The 24,179-nt window shown below is 35.4% G+C and overlaps 1 protein-coding gene and 1 long non-coding RNA gene across 6 annotated transcripts in view; one reads left to right on the top strand and one right to left on the bottom strand.

Annotated features, from left to right (window-relative positions):
- The window catches only part of ALG5 (ALG5 dolichyl-phosphate beta-glucosyltransferase), a 39,317-nt gene continuing 15,138 nt past the window's right edge, over positions 1-24,179 (bottom strand). For all 5 annotated transcript variants that reach the window (XM_082435722.1, XM_082435721.1, XM_082435719.1 and 2 more), the window contains 5 exons: positions 23,556-23,669; positions 14,178-14,237; positions 9,334-9,485; positions 2,283-2,368; positions 1-207 (listed from right to left, as the gene is read on the bottom strand). In XM_082435722.1, coding sequence (XP_082291848.1) covers positions 92-207; positions 2,283-2,368; positions 9,334-9,485; positions 14,178-14,237; positions 23,556-23,669 — 528 coding nt within the window. In that variant the 3' untranslated portion in view covers positions 1-91. The remainder of the gene's footprint in view (positions 208-2,282; positions 2,369-9,333; positions 9,486-14,177; positions 14,238-23,555; positions 23,670-24,179) is intronic.
- Positions 2,375-24,179, top strand: part of LOC309647889 — a 29,762-nt gene continuing 7,957 nt past the window's right edge. The window contains exons 1-2 of the long non-coding RNA XR_014256366.1: positions 2,375-9,133; positions 12,001-12,144. This is a non-coding gene — a long non-coding RNA (uncharacterized lncRNA). The remainder of the gene's footprint in view (positions 9,134-12,000; positions 12,145-24,179) is intronic.

Raw genomic sequence — 24,179 nt, 5'->3', positions numbered from 1 at the left:
TAGGTTTATTCCAGCTTTATTTAAAATTTTAATTTCAAATGAAATAATGGGACACTGATGGATACGAATACAACCAAAGACGGCAAATAACCTAATTCACTTTCCTGGTTTGTTCAAGCCTCCAGGCACCAGTCAAATATCGAAGTCGTATAAAAAGTAAGTCCTTGCCCATCTGTAGCCAGCTCCAAAATGGAACTAATTTAGAACCTGTGATTTAAAAATAATTAAAAATAAATATATTTTCAGGAAACATAACAGTTTAAAATTGTATTTTAGAAGTCACGACCTTTGTGAGCTTCTAGTCACCTTAATTTAACTTACATTATTTATATTATATATGTGTGTCTGTTAAACAATTCCTTTGTACATTTAAAAATGATTTTCAGGGGCAAATCTTCATGTTTTACACACTGCTTTTCAATCTCATGTACTACAGAGAATCAGATACACCTCTATACATAATACAAGTACAGATTAATAATCTGAGATAAGAAAGCCAAGACAAAAACCCAACTTTTATTCTAATTCTACCAAAGACTCTCAATCAGATAAAATAAATATATCTTAGCTAGGCCATCTTCTTGTCCAGTGGTTGTCAAATGGCAACATGCCAAGTGCAGTTGACTGCATGAGATTTGCCTCCTTGAGCATGTCTTAAAAGCTTATATTCCTTGAGTTTACCCCTTGGAATTGTTTCTTTGGTGAGTCAGAAGCAGACCTGCCCTGCCCTCCAATTTCAGGTAACTGGCATGCTGGGTGGTAGAGTGATGTGGTAAAGACCACAGGACGATCACTGACAATTTCCAGATTGAAGCCCAAACGCTCTAGCTTCTTTCTCTGTTCCTTTCTTCCCCCCTGCCCCGCCCCCCCGCACAAGCTTTACTGAGGTGTAATTGGCAAATAAAATTGAAATGTATTTAAAGTGTACAACGTGATGATTTGATAGCCATATACACTGTGAAATGATTACCACAATGAAGTTTACACATCCACCATAATTAATTTAAATCATGGATAAGAGATTTAAAATATCTTCAAAGCCAAAATGAGTGGTTTCTCTAAAAACAACAGAAACAAAACACTTTGAAGTGAAATAAAACTTGGGAGGATCTAAACTGTGAGAATTTCAGATGGCCCTGCTCTAGTGCGGAGGGACCAATCGTATATGGCTGAGGGTTTGGGGATGATTAACAGAAAAACTGCTCACTAAGTGCTGGTTAACGAGATTTAATACTCAACTCTCTGAGAAATGCAAGTGCGCAACTGATAGAAAATGAAACATATTTTTACTTTTCCCCACTTCAGCTTCCCATAGAGTCTATGCTGGGCACAGATCAACACAAACATGTCGACTGAGCTGATCCTGACGGGTCTGAGGCATCCTTTCACCTGCTTCCCATCCCCTTTGATCTAGGCCGCTACTGTGGAGATTAGTCAAACTGCTGTAAACTCAATATGATTCAGCAAGACTCCAAGAGGTCTACATAGCTTGTATGATTTCCAGACCGGTTCTTAACCTTTTTCTGTCCCTAAACATCTGAGGTTGCTAACTTCAACAGTGACTTTTCAAGAGGAGGCCATGCTTACCTGGGGGAGAGGTGACTTTGAAAAAGTCTCCAGTTAACTGCTCCTACACTGTGTATTAATTTAGGATCATTCTAAGGTAAGCAAAGGAGAACACTAGAATATATTTTAAATTCTAAACAGTGAGAGACGTCTAAGCTTTTCTGAATAGAAATTATTCGGAAGTATGATAGATTTCACATTTTAAATCTTAGAAATCTTTACATTTTTGGATATATGTACAGATGTCAGTTAAAAATCGGCTGTGAATGGATTATGGACATTTGGAGTAAAAACAACTAATTCCTCATTTAGCTTTGCACAGTGGTTTGTAGGTGCTCAAAACTCAGAGTTAATGAAGTAATACTAAAAAAAAAATTGGTATTACAAACAATAAAGTTTATCTGAAGACTATTCACCTTGCTTCTAGCCTGAAATCACCATGATCCTGTCTACTGTACAAGTTTTTACTGAATTTCTTAGGCAAACCAGTAGGCCTAATGAAGACCCTAAGAAGAGACTAAAAAAATACAGAAGGCAGTAAGCCAGCTGGAGGAGGGTGGCAAGGATTAGTAGGCAGTACTGTCTATGAAACTGCCTCTCTGAGTTAGGACAGCTGAGCTGGGGTGATAGTAAAGCCAGCTGACTTCACTGGACAACTGTATGGTCTGACATCTTCCCCCACTTAAGATCAGCTGTAATGTAAACAATATACTCACCTTCAATTTCAGTCCAGTTGACAGCAATTTCTGCTATTGGGATTTTAAAGAACTGTGCTATGTAAAGCAGTTCTACATCAAATGCCCTGAAATAGAAAATACATTGCTATTTATTTTTAAAAAGACAAATAGAGTGTAATTAAATCTCTACCTTGGCATGTTTTAAAGAAGCTTACACAGCAGATATAAAAGCTTATATTGTAAAAGTGAAGGCCAGATAAACATAAGGTCAAATAAAAGCAAAGTAGTTCAGGAGCTTCAAGGCAAATGATATAACATCGCGTGTCACTGCATAACATATAAATGAGAAATATGGTGTCTCTGTCACAACTCAGAAACTCCCAGAGGTAAAAATGGCCTCCTGGGCTCCAAGAGAAAATTTAATCCTGGAAATTTTCAAGATTGATGGTTTTCAAATCCCAACCTTAACTAGCTCAAGAAACAGAACTGATAGCATTTTCAACGGATTCAGAGAGCTGGTAAAACAGAACCTTGAGAAGCACTAGGAGAGAATGTTCTCAATCACTTTAGAGCTGCTTGATTACATTCTTCTACCACCAAAGAAGCAAGGTTTCTTTTCTAAGTACGGGGTCCCTGTGGCCTGCCTTCCCTCTTCCCCTCCCCAATGCTGTCCTGGACAGTACAGTCCTGGCAGCTGGTGAAAGTGAAAAGCCAGTTTACGCTGGCCTGAAAGGCCTTGTGGGTATAACTACATATATACATAGGAATTAGATACGTTGTCTCATTTTAACATACACTTAAAATCATCTCTAGTCTGAATTCCCAGCTCAGCCTGCCTTCTACCTAGGAAAGACTCTTTCTTAAAAAGCTCCTCTTCAATCAGCCCTTTGGTTTAGGTCGAATCTGCTTTCCTTAACATTTTTGAATCCATCCTGACTTAGAAGTTTTCCTGGATTTTTACAAAATTCTCTCCACCAGTTGCGTCCTTTCACTGGCATTAAACTCAAAAAGAGAAGCACCACTGCCTGTGCTGCACTTCATGCTTTTACTTGTCTCGAAAAGCACTACAGTCTTTCACTGTTTTGCTTTCATTCGAGACATGAAACGCCCCACTTTCTAGACTGCATGGAACACACTTCAAACTTCCCAGGCTTGGTTTTAAAATATGAGCACAAACAAGAAAACGCCTAAAATCCACTTCTATCTGATTTCCCTGATTCCAGACAATCTGAATTTGGGAGTTTTGTTTTCTTGGCTACAATACCACCACCATCCATTATGCAACTAGTTTAAATCCCAAGTGTTTGGATAATTCAATATGAAAACTATTTTTTTTTTAAACACTTAATGCTTTCCCTTATCCTAATAAAATATTTACTTAAGATGATAAAACCATCTACAAAGGTGTTCTTTGTGTTTCTAAAAGGACTAAGTAAAACTTCCGCTAAGTAGAATTGTGACACTCATGAAAGAAGGAAATAATTTGAATATTAACCCTTAAAACTTTCCTTTAACATAAACCAAAAAATTACCTAATGGGCTGCTGAGTAATGCTATTTAATAATCTGATCAAGATTATTAAGTATTTCTCCAAAGATATCATATAGAATTAGTGACTTATCAAAGACACAAAACAACATAAAAATGATGAATGAAAAGGAGTGGGGTAAAAACCCACTGATTAACTGAAATACAAATTAAATTTTTTTTGTATTAAAAAAAACTGAAAGGGCTATTCATCTTATAAACTATTATTATACCCTTCTCCCCTTAAACATTTTAGAAGACATGAGATGTTTATTTTAAAAAAAACCCAAAAAACAACAAAAAACCACAAAACAAAACAACAAACTGCAGTTCGTATCACCATATTACAAATAAGAGACCAATCTGTTACCAAAGCAAACATTATAATTAAAATACCAAGTACTTCTGGATGGAACCTTATGCCAATTAAGAGAAGCAGCATAAGGGTTATTCTCCAACTGAAATGACTTATTGAGTTTTTGTAAATGTGGGGAGGGCAGAGTCACCACATTTTCTTTTGTTATTCAGTGTCTGATATAGCTGTTACCTCAGGAACAGATGTATTTCTGAAGAACAGAGAGTGTGTTGAGACTCTGCTAAACATGGCACACACACACACCCTACTGCTCCCTTCTGAAATCCCACTAAAATTAAAACGACAATGATGGGGTAACCATACGAGAACAAAAAGAGGAGAAGATGAGAGTAACAAAAAAAAAAATGTGAACGTTGCAAAGTAGCCAGACAAGTGGTAACTAGAAAGTAGACAATGGCAGAGGGAGAAGCCCAGAGCAGGTTAATGGGCACCACAGAGCCCCCGAGGCTCAGGCATCAAGGGCCCAAGTGACCTCTGTGAGTGGAGGTGCAGGTGGGCTGCAGACCGGAGGGCTCGCTGAAAATCTGTATGAGAGTCTCCTTTCTTCCAGCCGGTTCTGTGAATGCTGGCAGCCAGGATCATATCTCTTAGGCAGCAGATTGAAGGATCCCACTTTAGTGAAAATGACCAGCCCAAAACATAGTGACAGCTGGGACTTACCCACACAAAATGGCCCCACTAGTTTAATTTGTAGTGAAATCAGTCAGTCAGTCAGTTCTCTGACCACGCATCCAGCTGCTGATGAGCTAAAATTTTTAGCACCGTACTAAAGATATCTGAGGATAAACTTTAATGATAAAAACAAACATAAAGAAAAAAACTGGAGCAACAGAAACAACGCAAGGAAAGAAGAAAATGTCAAAGTGTTAGTGGAAGCTACTGTAGTCATGAAAAACAAGAACAGATTTAGAAAAATGAATACCAGAATACAAGAGTTGCAGGAAATTGAGGTTTTGATAGCAGAAATAAAAATTTAAAAGGAGGGTTAGATGATAAAATTGAGGAAATCTCAAAAGAAGAAAAATAGGAAGAGGGAGAAAATAAAGGATCAATAGGGAAGCTCTATATCTGTTTTATAAGAGAGAAGAGAGAAAAGACAGAGGAGATCATCGAAGAAATGAATAAAGGACATTTCTCAGAACTAAAGGACACGGGTTTCCAGACTTAGCCTCCTGAGTACTCAACAAAATGCATGAAAAAGAGCCACATTAAGCCGCTGAATCATGACATTTCAAAACATCCTGAATAAAAGGCTTCCAAAGTGGGGTGGAAACAACATGCCATAGACAAGGAATCAAGATCAGATTATTGACAGAACTGGACTTTTCCACAGAAACACTGATGCCAAAGACAACAGAGCAATGCTTTCCAAATCCAGAGGAAAAAGGATTTCCAACCTATAGCTCTTTCTCCAGCTAACTGGTAAACAAGTGTGAGGGTAGAATCAAGGCACGTCTCTACATGCGGGGTCTCGCAGTGTCTTTCTCATATTTTTTAGGAGGTGTAAGAGAGGTGTGCTCTACTAAATTAGGATGGAAACCAAGGAAAACAAGACCTAGGACAGGAGCTGCAGCAGGCCAGGACACAACTAGAAAGGAAGAGCCGACGAGAAAGGCTTTCCGTCTCCAAGAAAAAGATGGAATTGAGGCATAATCTGATGTGTCTGGGAACTTATGCTCCTGTCAGAGAGTGAGGACAAGGAAGTGTTAGATCCACAGTCAAGTAATGCCAGCAAAAAACTCCAGTTATTACCTTTAGGAAAACAAAAAGTACTACAACTATGTGGGTCGTATAGTCCCATTGCATGCTACAGCTCAAGTCTGAATTCTCTTTACCCAGCTATAATGATCAATGCTGAGCTAAGCAAATATTATTTTAAAACTGTATTAGGAGCATAACTGTGGAGGGTGTACAGGAGTTTAAGAGAACGAAATACTTGTCCATTGATTTCCTATTGTGGAACTTAATATCTAAAACTGAAAAACTGAGACATAGCTATGCAGACCCATTGTTTTCAATGTGAAAGCAAACACCACAAACAAGCAGTAAAGAGATGAAAGTGACTAGAATGAGGGAGCAGGAATGGGGGATGGACGGAGATGGGGCAAAGGACAACTGTTTTCTTGTTATAAGCCTGATGGAATGACTTTAAATTATAAACATGAATACATTGATTAAAAATTAAAAAAAATTCACTAGAAGAAAGTACATTTCAAAGAATCCATTTAAAAAGTTATTCATAAATTGGGTCAAATTATACCTTAACATTAAATGCAAAGAATTTAGGTGAGGTAGAGTTCAGAGGATGGAGATTTTATATACATATTTATATTTAACATTTAACGTTACCCATACTCAAGTAATTCGGAATCAAAGAGATGCCTGTAGTCTTTTAACTTCAGCAGTACAGCGTATACCTTGAAGTTTTGCAATACCTAGAAACTACTTGACTTGGATTCCCTGAAAGTTACGAGAAAAATTTCAGTGAATCTTTAGAACAAGTCCTCTTAAAAAAACCGTCTAAGGAGACACTTATATGGAAATGAGTAGATGCACAATTTGGTTTCTAAAACTTATGCTGCATAAGAAAAAAAATATCTGCTCTTTAGTCTTTCTTGATTGAAGTGAAGGAACAGAGATGTTTAAATAAAGACAATGAAACATTACTGTGGTGAAGGGTATACTGCTAATCAGGTTGATACATGTGTATTTGGTGGTTCTCCTTTATGGGCACAACATAAACATAACTGGACCCTAAAGAGAGATGTGAGAGGCTAAAATTTTAAGTCAGGTCAATATTATTCCAATCAAATTGCAAATAAATAATTAAAAAGGCATGCACATGAACATAAAATTTAAAGAAGAAAAAAATAAAAACATGTTCTTAAACTTAAAAAACCCATAAAACCTTGGAACAGTGCTGGCCAATATACTAGCCACACGTGGCTGGCTCCTGGGCAACTGAACGTGGCTAGTCTGAATTGAGACGTACTGTACTCTGAAGACACGGTACAAAGAAAAGCACGTAAAATAGCTCAGTATTTTTTTCACACTGAGTGCATGCTGAAATGACTATGTTTATATTGTGTTCAATATAGTATTAAAATAAATGTCACCTTTCTACTTTTTAATGTGGCTACTAGAAAATTTAAAATTACATATATGGCTTGCATTTGTGTCTCATATTGTATTTCTGTTGGACAATGCTGCCTTACAACAATCCTGACTTATAACAGTCCTGACAAGGAAACTTCATGATTTTTAAGTCATCAACCCTAACCCTAATGTTCTCCATTTTTAAATCCTTCCTTATGAACTACAAAGAACCTAGTCCTTTGACCATAGATGGAGACATAACATCTGACTGAAAAATATCTAATGCAGAGGGAGGGCTTTATTTCTAGAGTGGCTTCTTAATAAATAAGATTCTCTGATTTTGTAGTCCATTAACTATCAATATATTTTATTCTTTAACATAATAGAAACAGGCGTCTAAATTTTAAAACCAAATATACATTACTTAAAAATTTTTAATCTAGAAAAAAAGATTTAAAAACATGTTTGATAATTTTAATTCTGAAACTACAGTTTCTTTAAAGTTATTTGGGAAGATTATATGACATCTATTTCTATGGAGATAACAGATCTTTGCAAATCGACACATGAAAGTTATAGAGACTATAAAAATGAACATCTACTGGAATAATTATGCAGACTCCCACCATGAACAGAATTCACACAGAACCCAGTACTAACAGTAAGTATTCTTTCAACAGTATTTATTGAGTACCTATGATGTGCCAGGCACTCTCTTTGCTATACAATAAGCAAAATCAGATGGGATTCTTGCTCTTGTAGAGCTTACGTTTTAATAGAGAAAAAGAAACATTACACAAATAAAACACTACAGATGCAACAGGTGCTACGAGAATGGCTTATGGCACTGCAACGGCATACAATCAGGGGCATCTGATCTAGTACAGAGAGTGAGGGCAGGTTGTCCTAACGAAGATCTGAAGGATGAGGAGACCCTGACCGAGGGGCAGTGGGTGGTGAGAAGGAAGAATCCGCACATGGAGACTCAGGTGGGCCAGACCGTAATATCAATACTGATACTGCCTATTGGTATCCCTCTCAAGGCCCTGGAAGGCACCGAAAGGCAATGGGAAGCAGAATACGTGCATCTGATTGATCACTTCTAATTTCTGAAGGGTCCCCTTGGACTGCAGCATAGGAATTGTCCTGGATCGTGATGAAGATGAAGAGAAATGAAGGGACATAAAAGCTCAACACAACAGGCCTCGGTCATGGGCTGGATATACGGAGGGGCTGTGGGGAAGGCTGTAATGACTCCAAGGTTTCAGGCTTCTATGTGACTGTTATTCCCTAAACAGGCTGGGAGCTGAGGCGAGGTCTGGGACAAAGAGAGGCCGAATGCTGCTGATAGGTTCATTGAGACGGTAAGTGGTCATATTAAACATGACCACTGGATTTAATGATAGGAGGGTAACTAGATGTTTAGATGGGAGGATGGGTGAGGAGTGAGTGGGAAGCGAGAAGATGGGGACAGTGAATATGGACCACTTTTCCAAGAAAAGGTTCACTGTGAAAGGAAAGAGGGCTAGAGTTGGAGGGGTGCTGGGGGCAGGGGTCAATGGAGAGGGTGTTTTTCTAATGGCAAGAGAAATTTAAACTTGAAGAAACTGATGGGCAAGATGTGGTTGAGAGAAAAGGCTAAATACACAGGAGAGAAAATAAGTGAACAGGATTGGGTTGTTAGAAGGTGGAAGGGGATGCAGAGGTCCAAGGACTGGTCTTAGGCAGGAGAGGGAACTTACTCCTGCAAAAGAAAGGAAAGAAGAGAAAGTGGGTACCCTCTTCTGCTTTGATATGTCTGAGCTTTTTCTTTTTTCTTTGAAGGAAAAAAAGGAAGCTTAAGGAAACAGGATGTTCTCAGGCCTCTCAATTTATACTGTCTACAATTAAGGTAAATATATAACTTTATACCCTATGTTTGGTTTGAGATAAATAAGAACCAAACCAGTAAAGGTACAGATTAAGTTTACATATATAAGTGCCAATTTTGTTTAAACCTGGATGTTCATTATGGGAATACAGGGCTGCTGCCCATTACCTGGAGAAACTTGTGTATAAGATACACCAGACACATTCCGGTTAGGAACCTACCATCGTTCAATGTGGAGAGATGAAAACGTCCGTGACGCTGCTTCTCGAGTTAATAATTTGAACCCACACTGTGTGTCCCTGATTCCTTTGACACAAAGGAACCACACCAGAAAGTGGAACCCATACATGAGAAGAGTACGGAAGTAAGAACGCTGAAACAAAGACAAAATATAAATGACTTTTCTATTTACCTATAAAGGAGACATTGAAAACACCTGGCTGTAGACAACTGCAACTTAATATTTAATTGACTGGGTAGATCTCACACATGAACGCCATTGTTCCATTAGCTGCACGGGCAAAGTCTATTCTAGAAACTGTGAGGACGCCTAATGCTTGGAGCTGGACAGAGGCTAGAAAGGTAGTTACTCACTTCCTGGAGGTGGAGTCAGACCAGAAGAATCACAGTGCCTGTGAGAGTCAGGGCTTCAGTGCGCCAGAAATATACCACAGCAGCTGGAGGGCTGCGCTGAGCCAGGAGAACATCCCATTCACCTTATATTTTGTGCCCCAAATACATTTCAGTTTCAAAATAAGCTGAGTTACCAGAATATCTTGGAAAAATGAAACACTAAGATTTCAACCTGAAGTATGATACCTAGCTAATGAGAATACGATAGAAGAGGTACAGCAGAGTGTCACAGACTAGAAAGGAGTTTGAAACAAAAACCCAGTGTCTCTAACTATGACAGATATTTCTGATTAAATATATTTTAACAGGTAAGTTCTTTAATACTTTGGATATTAAACTTAAGTAGTCTAATCCTATCTGAGAATTCACTATTGTTATTAGTCGTTAATTTTATTATTAGTAGTAACATGACAGATATTCTATTATTCATTAAACAATGCAAACTTTAAAAAAAATCATTAATTATCACTGAATTCAAGACTTTCATATTTAGGACTAAAAAAGATAAGATCTCTTAAAGTTTTCTATAATTATGGTAATAGACCCATGGAATGATATATTACATATGCACATAAGCAAACCAGTAAGAGTCTATGCAGAATATTTAATATCTCATCCTACTAAATAAAAGTCCTTTCCTCCTTCTGGCTTTTTTTTCATAATTGTAATCTTTAGTATTGTTCTTCATTCACATGTCTTTTTCTATCACCATGGAACAAAATCATGACTCAACAGTGAAAAAATGACGGGAGAAAAGCCATGGAACTGAGCAGGCCTATATTTGAGTCCTGGGTCCATTAATAATTAGCAGGCTGTGGGATTCCCTGGTGGCGCAGTGGCTGAGAATCCGCCTGCCAATGCAGGGGACGTGGGTTTGAGCCCTGGTCCGGGAAGATCCCACATACCGCAGAGCAACTAAGGCCGTGTGCCACAACTACTGAGCCTGCGCTCTAGAACCCGTGAGCCACAACTACTGAGCCTGTGTGACACAACTACTGGAGCCCACGTGCCTAGAGCTTGAAAGCTCACTTTAACCTCCTGACCAGTTTCACTTGTGTATTAAATAGGGCAAGAAGGGAAGGAAGAATAAAATACTTATCTATAGGGTACGTAAAACAAACTCTTTGAAAAGCTCTAGCACTTCTCACTGATCACCTAGAATCGTTACTTATGTTTTGATGTAAGTATGTCTTACCTCTCTAAGCAGATAGGGCAGAAACCTCATCTTAAAATACTTTGGGAATCTCACAACAGATTGCTCAGTGCCTTCCATTTAAAATATTTCCAATAAATACTGGTTGACTGATTAAACCTCCAAAAGAGCATTTATGCTTAGGAAAGGAACGAATAGAAATCGAAAGATAGAAAAATAAAAATTAAAAGGTAGAAAAATAATACCTATAAACTATTCTCCTTGAATGATTTAGATGAGCTTACTAGTAACCAAATAAAAATATTCATGACTGCTTTTGCTTGGATGTTAATAGAAGATTTTTGTTTGTTTTAGGATAATAGCTATTTTTTAAAAAAACAGAAACATGTTGAGTTCACATGAGGACTTTAACTTATTTGATTTCTAACATATTGAAAAGCATAACAATATAATCCACAAACAACTGGAACTTTCTTTAATTTTTAACACTTGGCAAAATATCTTAGAATTTAGAAGACATCTAAAAACATACTACAGGATAGACTTATTTAGTTAAATGAAGGTAACAAAGTCATAGAATAGCATTATATGAACTTCTGAAGTAGATATTTAAAAACATTCACTGCTTTAATATTAACAATCATCTCTAATGTTTATGAAATGTAAACAAGGAATTCAGGTGAAATTTAAAGGTGACTGGTAATTTTATTATCTTAAAAAGAGAAGTTAAAGAAGTCCTAAGACTTAAGCAGACTCTTCAAAAAAAGATCTAAAGAGATCAAACAGTAATGGATTCTATTTTGAATCCTTTAAAAATGATAAATTTGAGAATACCCAGACAATATAAACATGACTGTTTTAACTGTTATCCAGAACACATGGGCATATGAACACTTTTAAGGATGCCTGAAAGACTCCAATGGTGCGGTATCATGCATGTTTGTCTTCCAAGAGAGCAACAGGACAGACGGGAGGATTAACTGAGAATATGTGTAAAGGTATTTAGGACAGATAAGACTGAAAACTACACAGTTAAGCTACTGAAGTTGCTGTTTACTATCTTGGTTAATTAATACTTCTATAATTTTCTCACTGTCCACAGATCGATCACCATGCAGGATTTATATTACCTATGGCACATTAAGAGAACACCCGAGTGGCTGAGAAGTGGAAGGCCACGCCGCAGTTTCTTGGACATGTGGCAGATGGTTGTGTTGCCCCTTGGAGATGACCTTCTATAAGACAGGTATAGTTCTGTGAGAATCACTGGACTTGAACTACAAGCCTACTCAGCAGGAGTTATACGTAGCGTCTGCAGAGGACAACTGCTGATCTCTAGTCAGTGGACCAGTTTACCCTTTCTTTCTAGAGTAGCAGCCAATTCTGTAGGGTCCAAAAGCACTATGTCAGTAACTAAGTTTTACAGATGGAGGAATGGATGGATAGATGACAAGATAAATTATAAACGCATAGATCCTGGAACAGATCCCTTGATGACTGGTTAAAAGCATCACTAGGTAAAAGAAGGTTCAGACCACAGCACAGCCTCATCTTACTATTCTGGAAAAAATTCAAAGAGTTTTCAACCAGTGGAAGTTCTAAGTGAAAAGAATTTGCACCGTTAAAAACAAAATCAAAAACCACAGTTCTTTTCTACTGCCACCAACAATACAGGTCCCAATTATTTCTTGCCTAGATTACTTCAACTGCTTCCTAATTACTGCCTCCTATTTCTCCAACCCTTTTTCCTTTCCAAGTAGATAATCCTCTTTTCCCCTATCTATATATATATATTTTTAAAAAGGACCAAATTTACTCACAAAACCCTTAAATTAACATCAGTCTATTTTCATTAAGTGTTTTTTACACAAACAATTATACTGTATTTACAATATCATACTGTTTTTTCTCCATACAACCTAATATTTTAGTATTTCCCAACATGATTATACCGTCTCCATTATCATCTATTTTATCACTGCATGACATTTCATCCAGGGGAAATATGTACACTTTCTAGTGTTGGGATTTAGTATTTTATAGTTTCTAGTATTTCACAGTGATAAATAATGTGCTGAACATTTTGCACATACACTTTTTCTTATCTCTTGTGTATCAGTAAAGTGATGAAGTTGGACTAGCTAATCTCTAAACTCTCTTTCAGTGTTAAATTTCTAGGAGTTTGATATTCTCTATGGTTAACAGATTAACCTTTTTGAAACACCAATAACAGTCCATAGGGTTATAGAGTTACATTTGGACTAGATGCTGAAGATGTTAAAATAATTTATTTCTTAAAAAAAGGAAAGTTCAGGTTTCCACATTTGAACAAAATCCTTAAGGGATTTTATGACTCTGCCATCAGTATATCTTGGGAAAAAAATTAGAATTTTTTCATGTCCTATTTCAGAATCACTAAGGGAAAGGTTCAATCTTTTATGCCACTGGTTCTCAGACTCTGGTATGCATAGGGTGACCTGGGAAACTGTTAAAAAGGCAGATTCCTGGTCCCGTGGCTAGAGTCTGATTTAGTGTCTGGGATTGGCCTAGGAACATGCATTAAAGGAAAAAACAAACAAACAAACAAAACACCCCAGATAATTTTGACCTTGCACTGAAAAATATTCTTGATCTACTTGACCAATCTAGTAGATGAACCGTTAAGAATATAATGGACAATTATGGAGCTTGATACATTAGGTCTACGTTTTTAAGTGAAAAAATAATTAAAATAAAAAATACTGCATAGAGTAGTTCCTTATTATATTTTTTTCCTCAAAGTTACTCCAGCTTCTTAGCCTAATCTGTAAATTACAACCTGAAGAAGTTAATGTCTTCAGTGATTTTTTTGAATATACGAAAAAGGGCAGTACAACTTTATAAATCTGAAGGTATAATGCTTTTCTAAGAGGAACAGTTAAAAAAAATTTAAACTTTGAGTGAAACTTAAAATATAGTACTTAAGTGTGCTGACATGAGAAAAACTAAAGGCAAGTTGATAGGTTCGAAAATGCATCATTTGGAGAAATTTGCCTTATATAATAACTGAATGGGGACTCTCTTTGTGTCTTAAAAAAAAGAGCTGCTTGTATCCAAAATCAAAGTGAAGTCTACATCCTCCCTGTATACTCATGAAAAAAAAAAAAAAAATCAATTCCTAAATATGTTAATCCTTTCTTCTGAAAGGAACCTCATTTTTATGAGATTAAGTATGAAAGGTTATCTCATGCTAATGTGTACGTAAAAAAGGAAAAAACTGATCCATGATGAAAGCCTCACCTGAGCAACTGATTCTTTTTCCAAATGAGCTCGAGATCCACATGCAATAGCCATTTGATCCTGAGGAAAAAAGCAATGAAATAAGTATCATTAATAAAAATATTTATTTCCAATGTGAATATCTCATTTTTTAGAAACTATTTTTTTAAAAAGTAACATTAAATATCTTTAAAGGTTTACTGAGGAATTCAGAATATGTACAACTTAAACAAGTCTAATTGTATCTACCAGGATGACACTATTCAGGGCTAAATATAAGAGGCATGCATTATTTCAAAATTCATATATTTAAGTGATTTTTCTAATTGAAAATACTGTATCAATATAATTATAAGAAAAATTAGTAGTATTAGAAAGAAAAGCGTTATCTGTAGATGGTATGATTTTATATATAATCATTACATTATGGAAAACCCAAGAATATCAACTGAAAACCTACTACAAACAATAAGAGAATGTAAAAAGAGTGGGCACAAAATAAATATATATATAATATTTTAGCCTTCATATGTACAAACAGCGATCAGAAGATATAATGGAAGAAAAGACAGTATTTATAACATCAATAAGAAAAACCTATAAACTTTACAAGAAATGTGGCAAGATCTAAATAAAGGAAAGATATAAATGCAACCAAAGGAAACAAAAAAATCCAACCACAGAGGGCATACCATGACCATGGATGAGAGGATGCACTGACAGCACTGAAAAGGCAATGCTCATTAAGCTAATCTTTAAATTTAATGCCATACCAACGAAAACATAAAAATAATTTTTCATTGATTGAGACAAGCTGATTTGGAAGTTAATACTGAAAAATAAAGAACCAAGAAGAGCCAAGAAAATTCTAAGAGTGACGAAGGACTAGCTCCAGAGGATTTAAAAATACATCATAAAGGTAAAATAATTAAAACTAAGGTACTAGAATGTAAATAGATAAACCTATGGATCAGAATCGAAAGGCCAGAAACACACACACAAAACATATGGGTACTTAAGAGTATGATAAAGATGACATTTTAAATCAGTGGAAAAAAGATGCTGTGGGGCATTCTGGTAGCCATTTGGAAACCAAATTAAATTGGACCTGAGCCACATACTGACTAGGACATATTCCAGATACATCAAAGATTTAAGTGTAAATCAGAAATCGTTTTTTATATGATCCCAAGGAAGGCACAAATATACAAAACCCAGAAGATTAGATCAACTTGACAATAAAATTTTAAAAATTGTTGTGAGGCAAAACAAGAAAAATACAACCATATTAGAAATTAAAAGACAAATAAGTTGGGGGAAAATACTGGTACTTTATATTACAGACAAAAGGCTAATTTCCAAAATACATAAAGTGCTCCTACAAATTATAAAGAAAAATACTCAACAACTCAGTTGGGAAGAGGTGAAGGTTATGAATGAGAATTCACAAAAAGAACAACTGAAAAGATCCTCACCTCAATCATACTTATATCAATACTAAGAAAAATGCAAAGAACACCTATCAATTTTTGCCATATCGTGCATACACACTCTACATAGACAGCAATTTGAAAACCGTTATCACAGTTACAAATATACACATAATTCGACCCAGCAATTTTACAACTAGGAATTCTTCCCGTAATAAACTTGCATTGTGTAAAATGACATTCATGTAAGGTTGATCACTTCAGTATTGTCTCAAGCAGCAAACCTGTACGTCCACCCAAAGGGACTAGCTGTGAAAGAATGAGGAAGCACTTCGATGTACGCATATGGCTCAATCTCCTAGATATGGTATTAAATGGAAACAACAGAACAGTGGATAGTGTGTTACAATTTGTGTTTAAAAAATAAAGGATACATATATACATCTTCTAGGTGGATATACAAGAAATGGATGACACTGTTAACTTCTGAGAGTAACTTGGTGACTGAGAAATGAGGGGCAGAGCTAGGTTCACTGGATAACTTCTTATACCACTTGAATTTTGAACCATTAATCAAAATAAATAAAATTAAAAAGTGTTCATTGTAAAGAAATTGGCAAGCATATAAATTTACATGTATATGAAAAAATTATTATAAAAAGTCATGCATAATCTCACTACCTAAAAGCAGCCACTGATAACATTTTGTATATTTCCTTGTGTTTTATTTTTTTTTTTGCCTTTCTCAAGTTCTATTTGCCCCAGTCTAGAAAAAAACTGGCTTAGGAAATCGCTCCCTGTATGCTAGTCCCAGTAAGGTTGCTGGGAAGAGGCATATAGGCGCTATCTGTAGGGACAGAGCTTAAAAAACATCACCTTTAGGAGTTAGGATTTGAAAACTCTCTGAAGTGACAAATCCTAGGTAGAAAAGAAGGTAAAGGACCTACAAAGGTCCAGGAGGCAGTGTATTTCCTTGTGTTCTTTTTTTCCCCTCTGTATTTAAAAAACCATAGCTGAAATTTACTCATGTATACCATGCTTTTCTTCATATAAAGTAACCTAAAAAGTTCTTACATTCAGGTTCATTGTTTTTGAGCTTTTTGTTATGGGTATTTTCAAACATACACAAAAGTAGAGAGAATAAGAAAATGAAGCTCCATGTACCCACCACCTGGCTTCAACAATTACCAACACATAGCCAACTGTCAATCTTGCCTTCTCTGAAGCCCTTTACTACCACCCTACCCAACTGGGGATTATTTTGAAACAAATGCTAGGCATCATATACTATAAATTAATATATATTTCAATCACAATACCACTATCATACTGAAAACATTAAGAATTCCTTAACACCATCAGATATACAATCAGTTTTCAAATTTGCTCAGTTATCTCATAAATGTTTTCAGTTTTTTTAAATCAAGAGCCAAACAAAATTCATACAATTTGGTTGGCATTTCTTTTATCCCTGGGTTCCTCCTACCTCTTTTAACTTTTTTTCTTATAATTTATTTGTTGAAGAAACCATGTAATTTGTCCTGTACAGTGTCCTAGATTCTAAATTTAGCTGACTGCACCCCCCTGGTGACATTTAACATGTTCCTCTGTTATTTCCTATAAACTGGCTGTTAAGAGTTAGAGGCTTGATAAGATTCAGGTTTATTTTTCAAGAACTTACAGTAGTGTTGTATGTCTTTCTTTTTTTGTGTCAACTGTAAGGGCAATATAGTATTTCACCATATAGATTAACCATGGTTTCACTATTCACCTACATGTTGGTAGGTGAATTCACCTAATTTCATGTTATTAGAAAGGTGTCTAAAAGAACGTCTTTGAATGTAAAACTCTCATTGTATTCTGGATTTCTTCCTTTGAGAAAGTCATAGAACTAGAACACTAAGTTAAAAGTATGAGTGTTTTTAATGTAAATGGGCCAAATTATTCTTTGAATTACCTTCCCACTGAGTATGATATTGACTATTTCATCAGTAGTTCTTGTCAGTTCTAATTATTTTCATTTTAAATTTGTGAACATGATAAGGGGAAAATATTACCACATATAATCTAATTTCCTTTTTTTTTAATAAAAGGTAAACATTTGGAGAGCTTTTATTAGCCATCTATATTTTCTTTTGGAAATTATCTGTTATATACTTTGCTTACTATTTAACAGTGGGAATAATTTCTTCCCTTCTTTTTCTGGCAGAGGTATTTTGCTCGGGAAGGGAGAGAATGGTTTTTCTTAAGGAAGAACCACATTGAAAGTTCAACAGTATATGGCAAATGAGCTTTAAGTCTGAATCCAAAAAGAGCAGTAACATTACTGAGCAACCGGTAAAAAAGAACATCCTCCCACCTTTCAGGGACTAAGTAGAGTTAAAATGTCACTTAAACTAAAAACAAATAAAAAACAAAAGCTTTCATTTAAAATCTCCTTTTCTTTCAGGGTAAGTCTCTAAAAGCTTTTAAGAGAGTTTTGTGTATCTGTCATTCCAAATAAGAACTGAATCCCTGATAACGATTTATCAGGTGGAATTCATCTAAGCAGCTTTCAGAGTAGTTAGCTATTCTTCAGGAATGAAGGATATTCTTGTTTTTAAAACTTCCCATATTAGAAAATGTATGTAGACATGGAGTCTCTTTCCTTTAAGCCTCTTTCAGAGTTTGGCTGAATTTCTTACTTTTTTTTTTTTTTTTTTTTTTAATTTTATTTACTATGATAGCTGGCTTTTAAAAGTGGTAAAAGATGGTACTGTGTTGTATTCTAGAGAGAAATGCTTCATCAGAATCTCTCCTATTACTTTTTCAGTTAAGTGTTTTCTCACAAATTCACTGGACAGAAGAAATAGACTAGAAGAATTAGGTAAATCCAATTTACATTAACAATTATAAACAGTAACATCAGAATTAGTTCTGAAAATAAAGCACAAAATGTTAACAATTAGAGGTAATGGTTGTTAAGTGCTGAACACATGCTAAACACTCGACATACATTTAAAAAATTTTAATCATTACCTCAGGATTATGAATTTGGGCACACTGTCCTTATGTCATAGATGAGGAAAGTGAGGTGGATGGATTAAGTTGCCCAAGTTCACATGGAATTTGAATCTAGGTCTATTTGAACTCCACGTCCAAAATTAAGAAACATAACGGAAACGGAAATGGAAAAGGGCACAGGCATTTGTCCGAAAGACAAAACTGATTCCAAATGAGGTTGAGATATAGAAACAACGTTGAAACAATTTAGAAATTAGTCAAAGTCAGATAGTAAGATTAGTCATATTCACCCAATACGAACAGAAACGAAAAAGTTGATACATGAAGTAAACCAGTGAGTTAAGAAAAAATTTTATTTATTTAAAAAAAAAGTTTTGATTAAAACTATTCCCCCCCTCTTTTCCCTCAAAAGCAATATGAGTTCACTGTTAAAAAAAAATAAAATAAAATTAATCTAAAAAATTGAATAGATATCCATCCATAGTTCCTCCATCCAGAGACAACTGATGTTACCGTATTACTTTATAGATAGTTCCATATATAGGATGTTTAAAATTTGCTTTTTTCACTTAATCATGTATAATGAATAGCCATCCTATATAATAATGAATTTAACCACTGTAACTTAATACTGGACATTTCATATTGTTTCTAGTTTTTTTCCTCTTATTAAAAAACACTGCTGTATTTAAAAAAAAAAGCAAAAACCCTTGGCAATTTATTTTTATACACATTCTTAATTTTCCTAAGATAAATTTCTCAAAGTCTGGGTCAATGGATGTTAAATTATTTAAAGCTTTTGATTCATATTTCCAACTTGTTCTAAAAAAAATTGTATCAGTCTCCAGTCTCAACAGATAAATTTGGCAACATTCATTCTTTTTCTCCCTTTTATTTGATGAAAGGTGCCTTGTTACTTTCCTGCCTTTTAAATTAAGAGTATTTTCGGACTTCCCTGGCGGTCCAGTGGTTAAGATTTCGCCTTCCAATGCAGTGGGTGCAGGTTTGATCCCTGGTTGGGGAGCTAAGATCACACATGGCTCGTGGCCAAAAAACCAAAACATTAAAAAAAAAGAGCAATATTGTAACAAATTCAATAAAGACTTTAAAATTTGGCCACATCAAAAAAATCTTAAAAAAAAAAAGTTAAATAAAAAAATAAATTAGGAGTATCTTCTCCTGACAATCATGAGGATATTAAATTTATGAAAATTTCTGTGGTTAGGAAAAATTGTGGTTGTTAAGATCAAGGTTTCAATCTTCTAGAACAGGGGTGGGAAACTACAGCCCATGGGCCAAAGTCAGCCTGCTGCCTGTTTCTGAATGACCTGTGAGCCAAAAATGGTTTTCAAAGGGTTGTTAAAAAAAAAAATGTTGCAAAAGAGACCATACATGGTCCACAGAACCTAAAATATTTACAAGCAGACCACAGAGATATTGCGGGTTTAGTTCAGACCACCGCAATAAAGTGAGTCACACAAATGTTTTGGTTTCCCAGTGCATATAAAAGTTATGTTTATACTGTAGTCTATTAAGTGTGCAATAGCGTTATGTCTTAAAAAATATACATCCTTAATTAAGGCAGTATCTGAGAAGCGCAATAATGCAAAAATGCAATAAAACGAGGTATGCCTGTACACTCTAGCCCTTTACAGAAAGAGTTTGCTGTTCCCTAAGAGATAGATACACACTTTCAAACTAGGTTCACTGGCATTAAACAAACACTTGCTCTGATAGGCAGCCCTTGCCCTTCAAAGGTTTGGGAACATACTTCGTGATCTGCTGACAAAGACTGTTGTGAAATTTTATTACATACAATCTACCTCTTTTTAGGATTTCAAGACTACCTTTTAAATTTTCTTATTCTCCTTTGTTTGATTTTCACAAAGATCTCAGAAAAATGCCTGTGTAACTGCCTGGTCTATAAGATGAATGATGTGGGAAATGAAGGGATCTCTTTTGGAAGCCTGGTCATCTTCCCATATATTGAGAGGGTGAAACAAATATACGAGGCTCTTAGACCTGACCACCTGGTCCACAAAAAAAGGGAAACAGTAATCATCACATTCTTTTGTTTCAGGAACAACCAAGCCATGAATACACATATGAAAATGTCGGTGTACCAAACCTTACTTGGCCAAGGGAACTTACTTACCATACTTAGGACAAGGGAACACACAGGGTCATTAGTTAGCAATCACTCCAGATTGAGTTGTGCGTGGTTAATATCTGTTTCCTATAGTTTTTCTTAATGTAATTTTACTCCTTATCTCTTTCATATCCATTACCTTTAATTATTTATGGCCTTAAAAACCTAAAAGCCAAGCTTGTTGAAACTATGTCTAAATGAGAATTTAAGATCCAAGTCATGGCCTAAGGACTTACTCTATGATTATGGAATAAGACATCTTGTCATCTATTTGCCCCTTCATGGGTTTTTTAAATTCTATTTCGAATAGTTAAGCCAGTAAACAAGTGATCATTATATACTTTGCTTAAAAAATTACATAAAATCAAGCATATTTTTATTAAGAGGTAGAATAACTACATGTTAGGACACTGAAAAGCTAGGAGAAAAGTTTTGCACTTAAAAAAGATACGAATAAAATACTTGGAACTAAATGTAAATCCCTATTTCATTTGTTTGTCATACAAAGCTCTACTTAAATTATACACATTTACAATAGTTCCGAACCTTCAAAGAACAATTACCTTCAGAGGAGGAAGTGCAGGCAACTTTTTAAATTTTTTAAGTTCACCATGTAAGAATAATCAGACTAGAATATGTGACCTGGTTACTCTAAGAGGATTTACAAGTAAGAAGTACAGCTGACCCCTGAACAACACAGGGTTGAACTGGGCCTGTGTAGGGAGGCCGGGGGTCGGCACCCCTAACCCCCTTGTTGTTCAAGGGTCAGCTGTAGCAGCAAATTTCATATTGTTGCAATTAAAAATAAAATCAGCTGAGAAGAAAGAAAACAGCAGAAGCCACTGAAGAACATGCTGGGGAGCCTGTCAAACCAATGCTGTAAAAGACATTTAAGTTAACTTCTGCCATCTAGTGAGTCAGTCGTGTATCCACTATAGGACTTGACTACTTTGAAACCCATGTTTCTGTTTCATTATTTTCAGAACTATTCTAGTCAATTTTTATTAGTGTTTAAGGGAATATACGTGAGGCAGTGCTTATGGAATTTGTGGCTTAAATGAGTTGAGAAGGGAATACCAATTGCATTAAAGGTAGAATAAGAACCTATACCTTGAGAAACTGAAATTAAACATGCTGATGTATAATATGGATAAATTAAGAGCCACACTTCCATTCCTAAACAAAACAAAGCAAAAGAAACACAGAAACAGAAATAACAACTGTACCAGTATAAGGATGGGAGTCAAGGTTCAACGGCAACTGCTATGAAAAAACTGGTCGTATGAGGTAACAATGTCACGCTGTAACCAGATCTTCACCAGCTTCGGTGGAAAATGACCAGGATGATAAGAAAAAGAAACCTGCTATTTAAAAACTGGAATAACTACTGACAGCCCAAACTAGAGAAGACACATGGAAAACAGCTTTAACTCTCTGGAGGGTTGTCACTAAGAAGTAGAAATAGACTGTTTTGTGCAGCTACAAAAAACAGAACCAACCAAAGGGGCTGATTAAAAGGAGACAGATTTGCATTTAATGTCCAGAGGAGCTTCACAACTGAGTTGAGATGGATGCGCTGCTTGGGCATCACTAGAGCTACACCAGCAGAGACTGAAAGTTCACTTGTCAGTTATGAAAATTTTCCAATACTGGATAAATAAATGAATTAGATCAAAGGTGCTGGGTGCAAACTACAGCCCATGGCCAAATCTGGACTGCTTGTTTTTGTAAATAAAGTTTTATTGGAACACAGGCACAGTCATTCATTTATGTACAGAGCTGAGTAGTTACAGCAGAGACTGTATGGCTTTAAAGCTGAAAATATTTACTATATGGCCCTTTATAGAAAAAGTTTACCAACACTTAATTCAATAATTAAAAAGACTCCTAATTCCACTATGCAAGTTAGGCTCAGAGTATAAGCTTTCTGAGAGCAACTGACTGTTTACAAGCTTTGTTAGAATCAGTAGTAGATAGGAGTCCCAATTCAAAAATAATGCTCGCTGGGTTGACTGGAACTTTAACCACCTATCATTTACCTGCTTTCCACCACCTCCAAAAAGTGTTATATGATGCATATTGATAACAATTCTTAATAAATTGAGTTCAAACTAATTTAAATGGGTCGTGATACTTTTAAATAACCAGGCATACCCTGAGGTGCTGTAGAACAGGCTGTGAATTAACAGCTTAAACATAATCATATGCTTTAGTTCTTTAAAACTCAACATTTATAGTAACAATGCAGTAAATTGGGTTACGATTAGGAAAAAAGATGACATCAGAACTCCTTTCCTTTTCAGAGGGCCTGGATTTACAAGAGGAAGGTTCAGATTTTTTTTCCAGTGTATGGTTTGGTTCACCCCCTAACTTTGGCTGAATCATTTAATTTTTCTTTGCCCCACCTCAGAATGACATAAAGGCAGCTAACAATCTGACACCTTCCACTCTCCCTCCCACTCTTGGGTCCCCAAGGTAGAGAAATAATGTGGGAGAAACATCAAGTCTCTGTAGATTCTCTGGAGAGAACTTAGCTAAATATGCATGATAAATATTAAAACTCTGGTAGAAGTAAAGCAATTTAAAATTGAGAGAGATGGACAGAATATTAAATAAGTAATTGTCAAGTGAATCTCAGAAAATCAGCAAATGTTTATAATAAAATATTAGCTCTGCTGTGGAACTGTATACAGGAATTTCACACCAAAAAAAAAAATTTCCCAATTGTTTAACTTATAGGTAAACATCATTTTAATTTTACTTTAGACCCCCTCTATTCTTTAATGAATATTGTTTAAACTATATTCTTATACTCACAGGCCAAGGCTGTAGATCATTCAGTCCTTTTTCTAATTTCTCAATATCTGGAAACTTTGTGGCTCCATCAGCATCTGCCATAAGGATCTTTTTTCCTCGAGAACTGAATACACCCTGGATTTTAAAAATTTCAACGAAAAGAAAGTTGCTTAAAATCAAGGTTAAATTCGGTGACATATCAGTTTGTTAAATTTGGTGACATATCAGTTTGTACTTAAAATATCCAAGAATTAAATATTAGGTATGAAATGGCAGAAAGAGGCCGAAGTTCACTGAACGCAAATTACATTGATAAGATCTTTCCAAAAGTAGCTAATGTCTATTTCATGATTTTAAAAACTTTGTGAAGTCATACTATTAATACCTTGGAAAATATCAAGATAAGAAAATAGATTTGGATAAGTTAAAGATATGCTGCATCAGTAAGAATAAAAATGTAAAATACCTATCATAAATATTATATCTGTATTGTATATGTATTATGGTGCATAAAAGGGATCAGGGGTTCCTTACAGCAGCATATGAAGAACGAAACATAGATAGCTTTGCTATGAAATACATCATAACATTTTAGATCTTCAGTATTTTTTATTATGGGATCTGAAGTATTTTAAATTAATTGTT

This window comes from Balaenoptera physalus (genome assembly GCF_965194825.1).
Source record: "Balaenoptera physalus genome assembly, chromosome: 18".
Lineage (NCBI taxonomy): Eukaryota > Metazoa > Chordata > Mammalia > Artiodactyla > Balaenopteridae > Balaenoptera > Balaenoptera physalus.
Note: the sequence above shows the minus strand (reverse complement) of the source record. Positions and strands in the feature narration are given on the sequence as shown.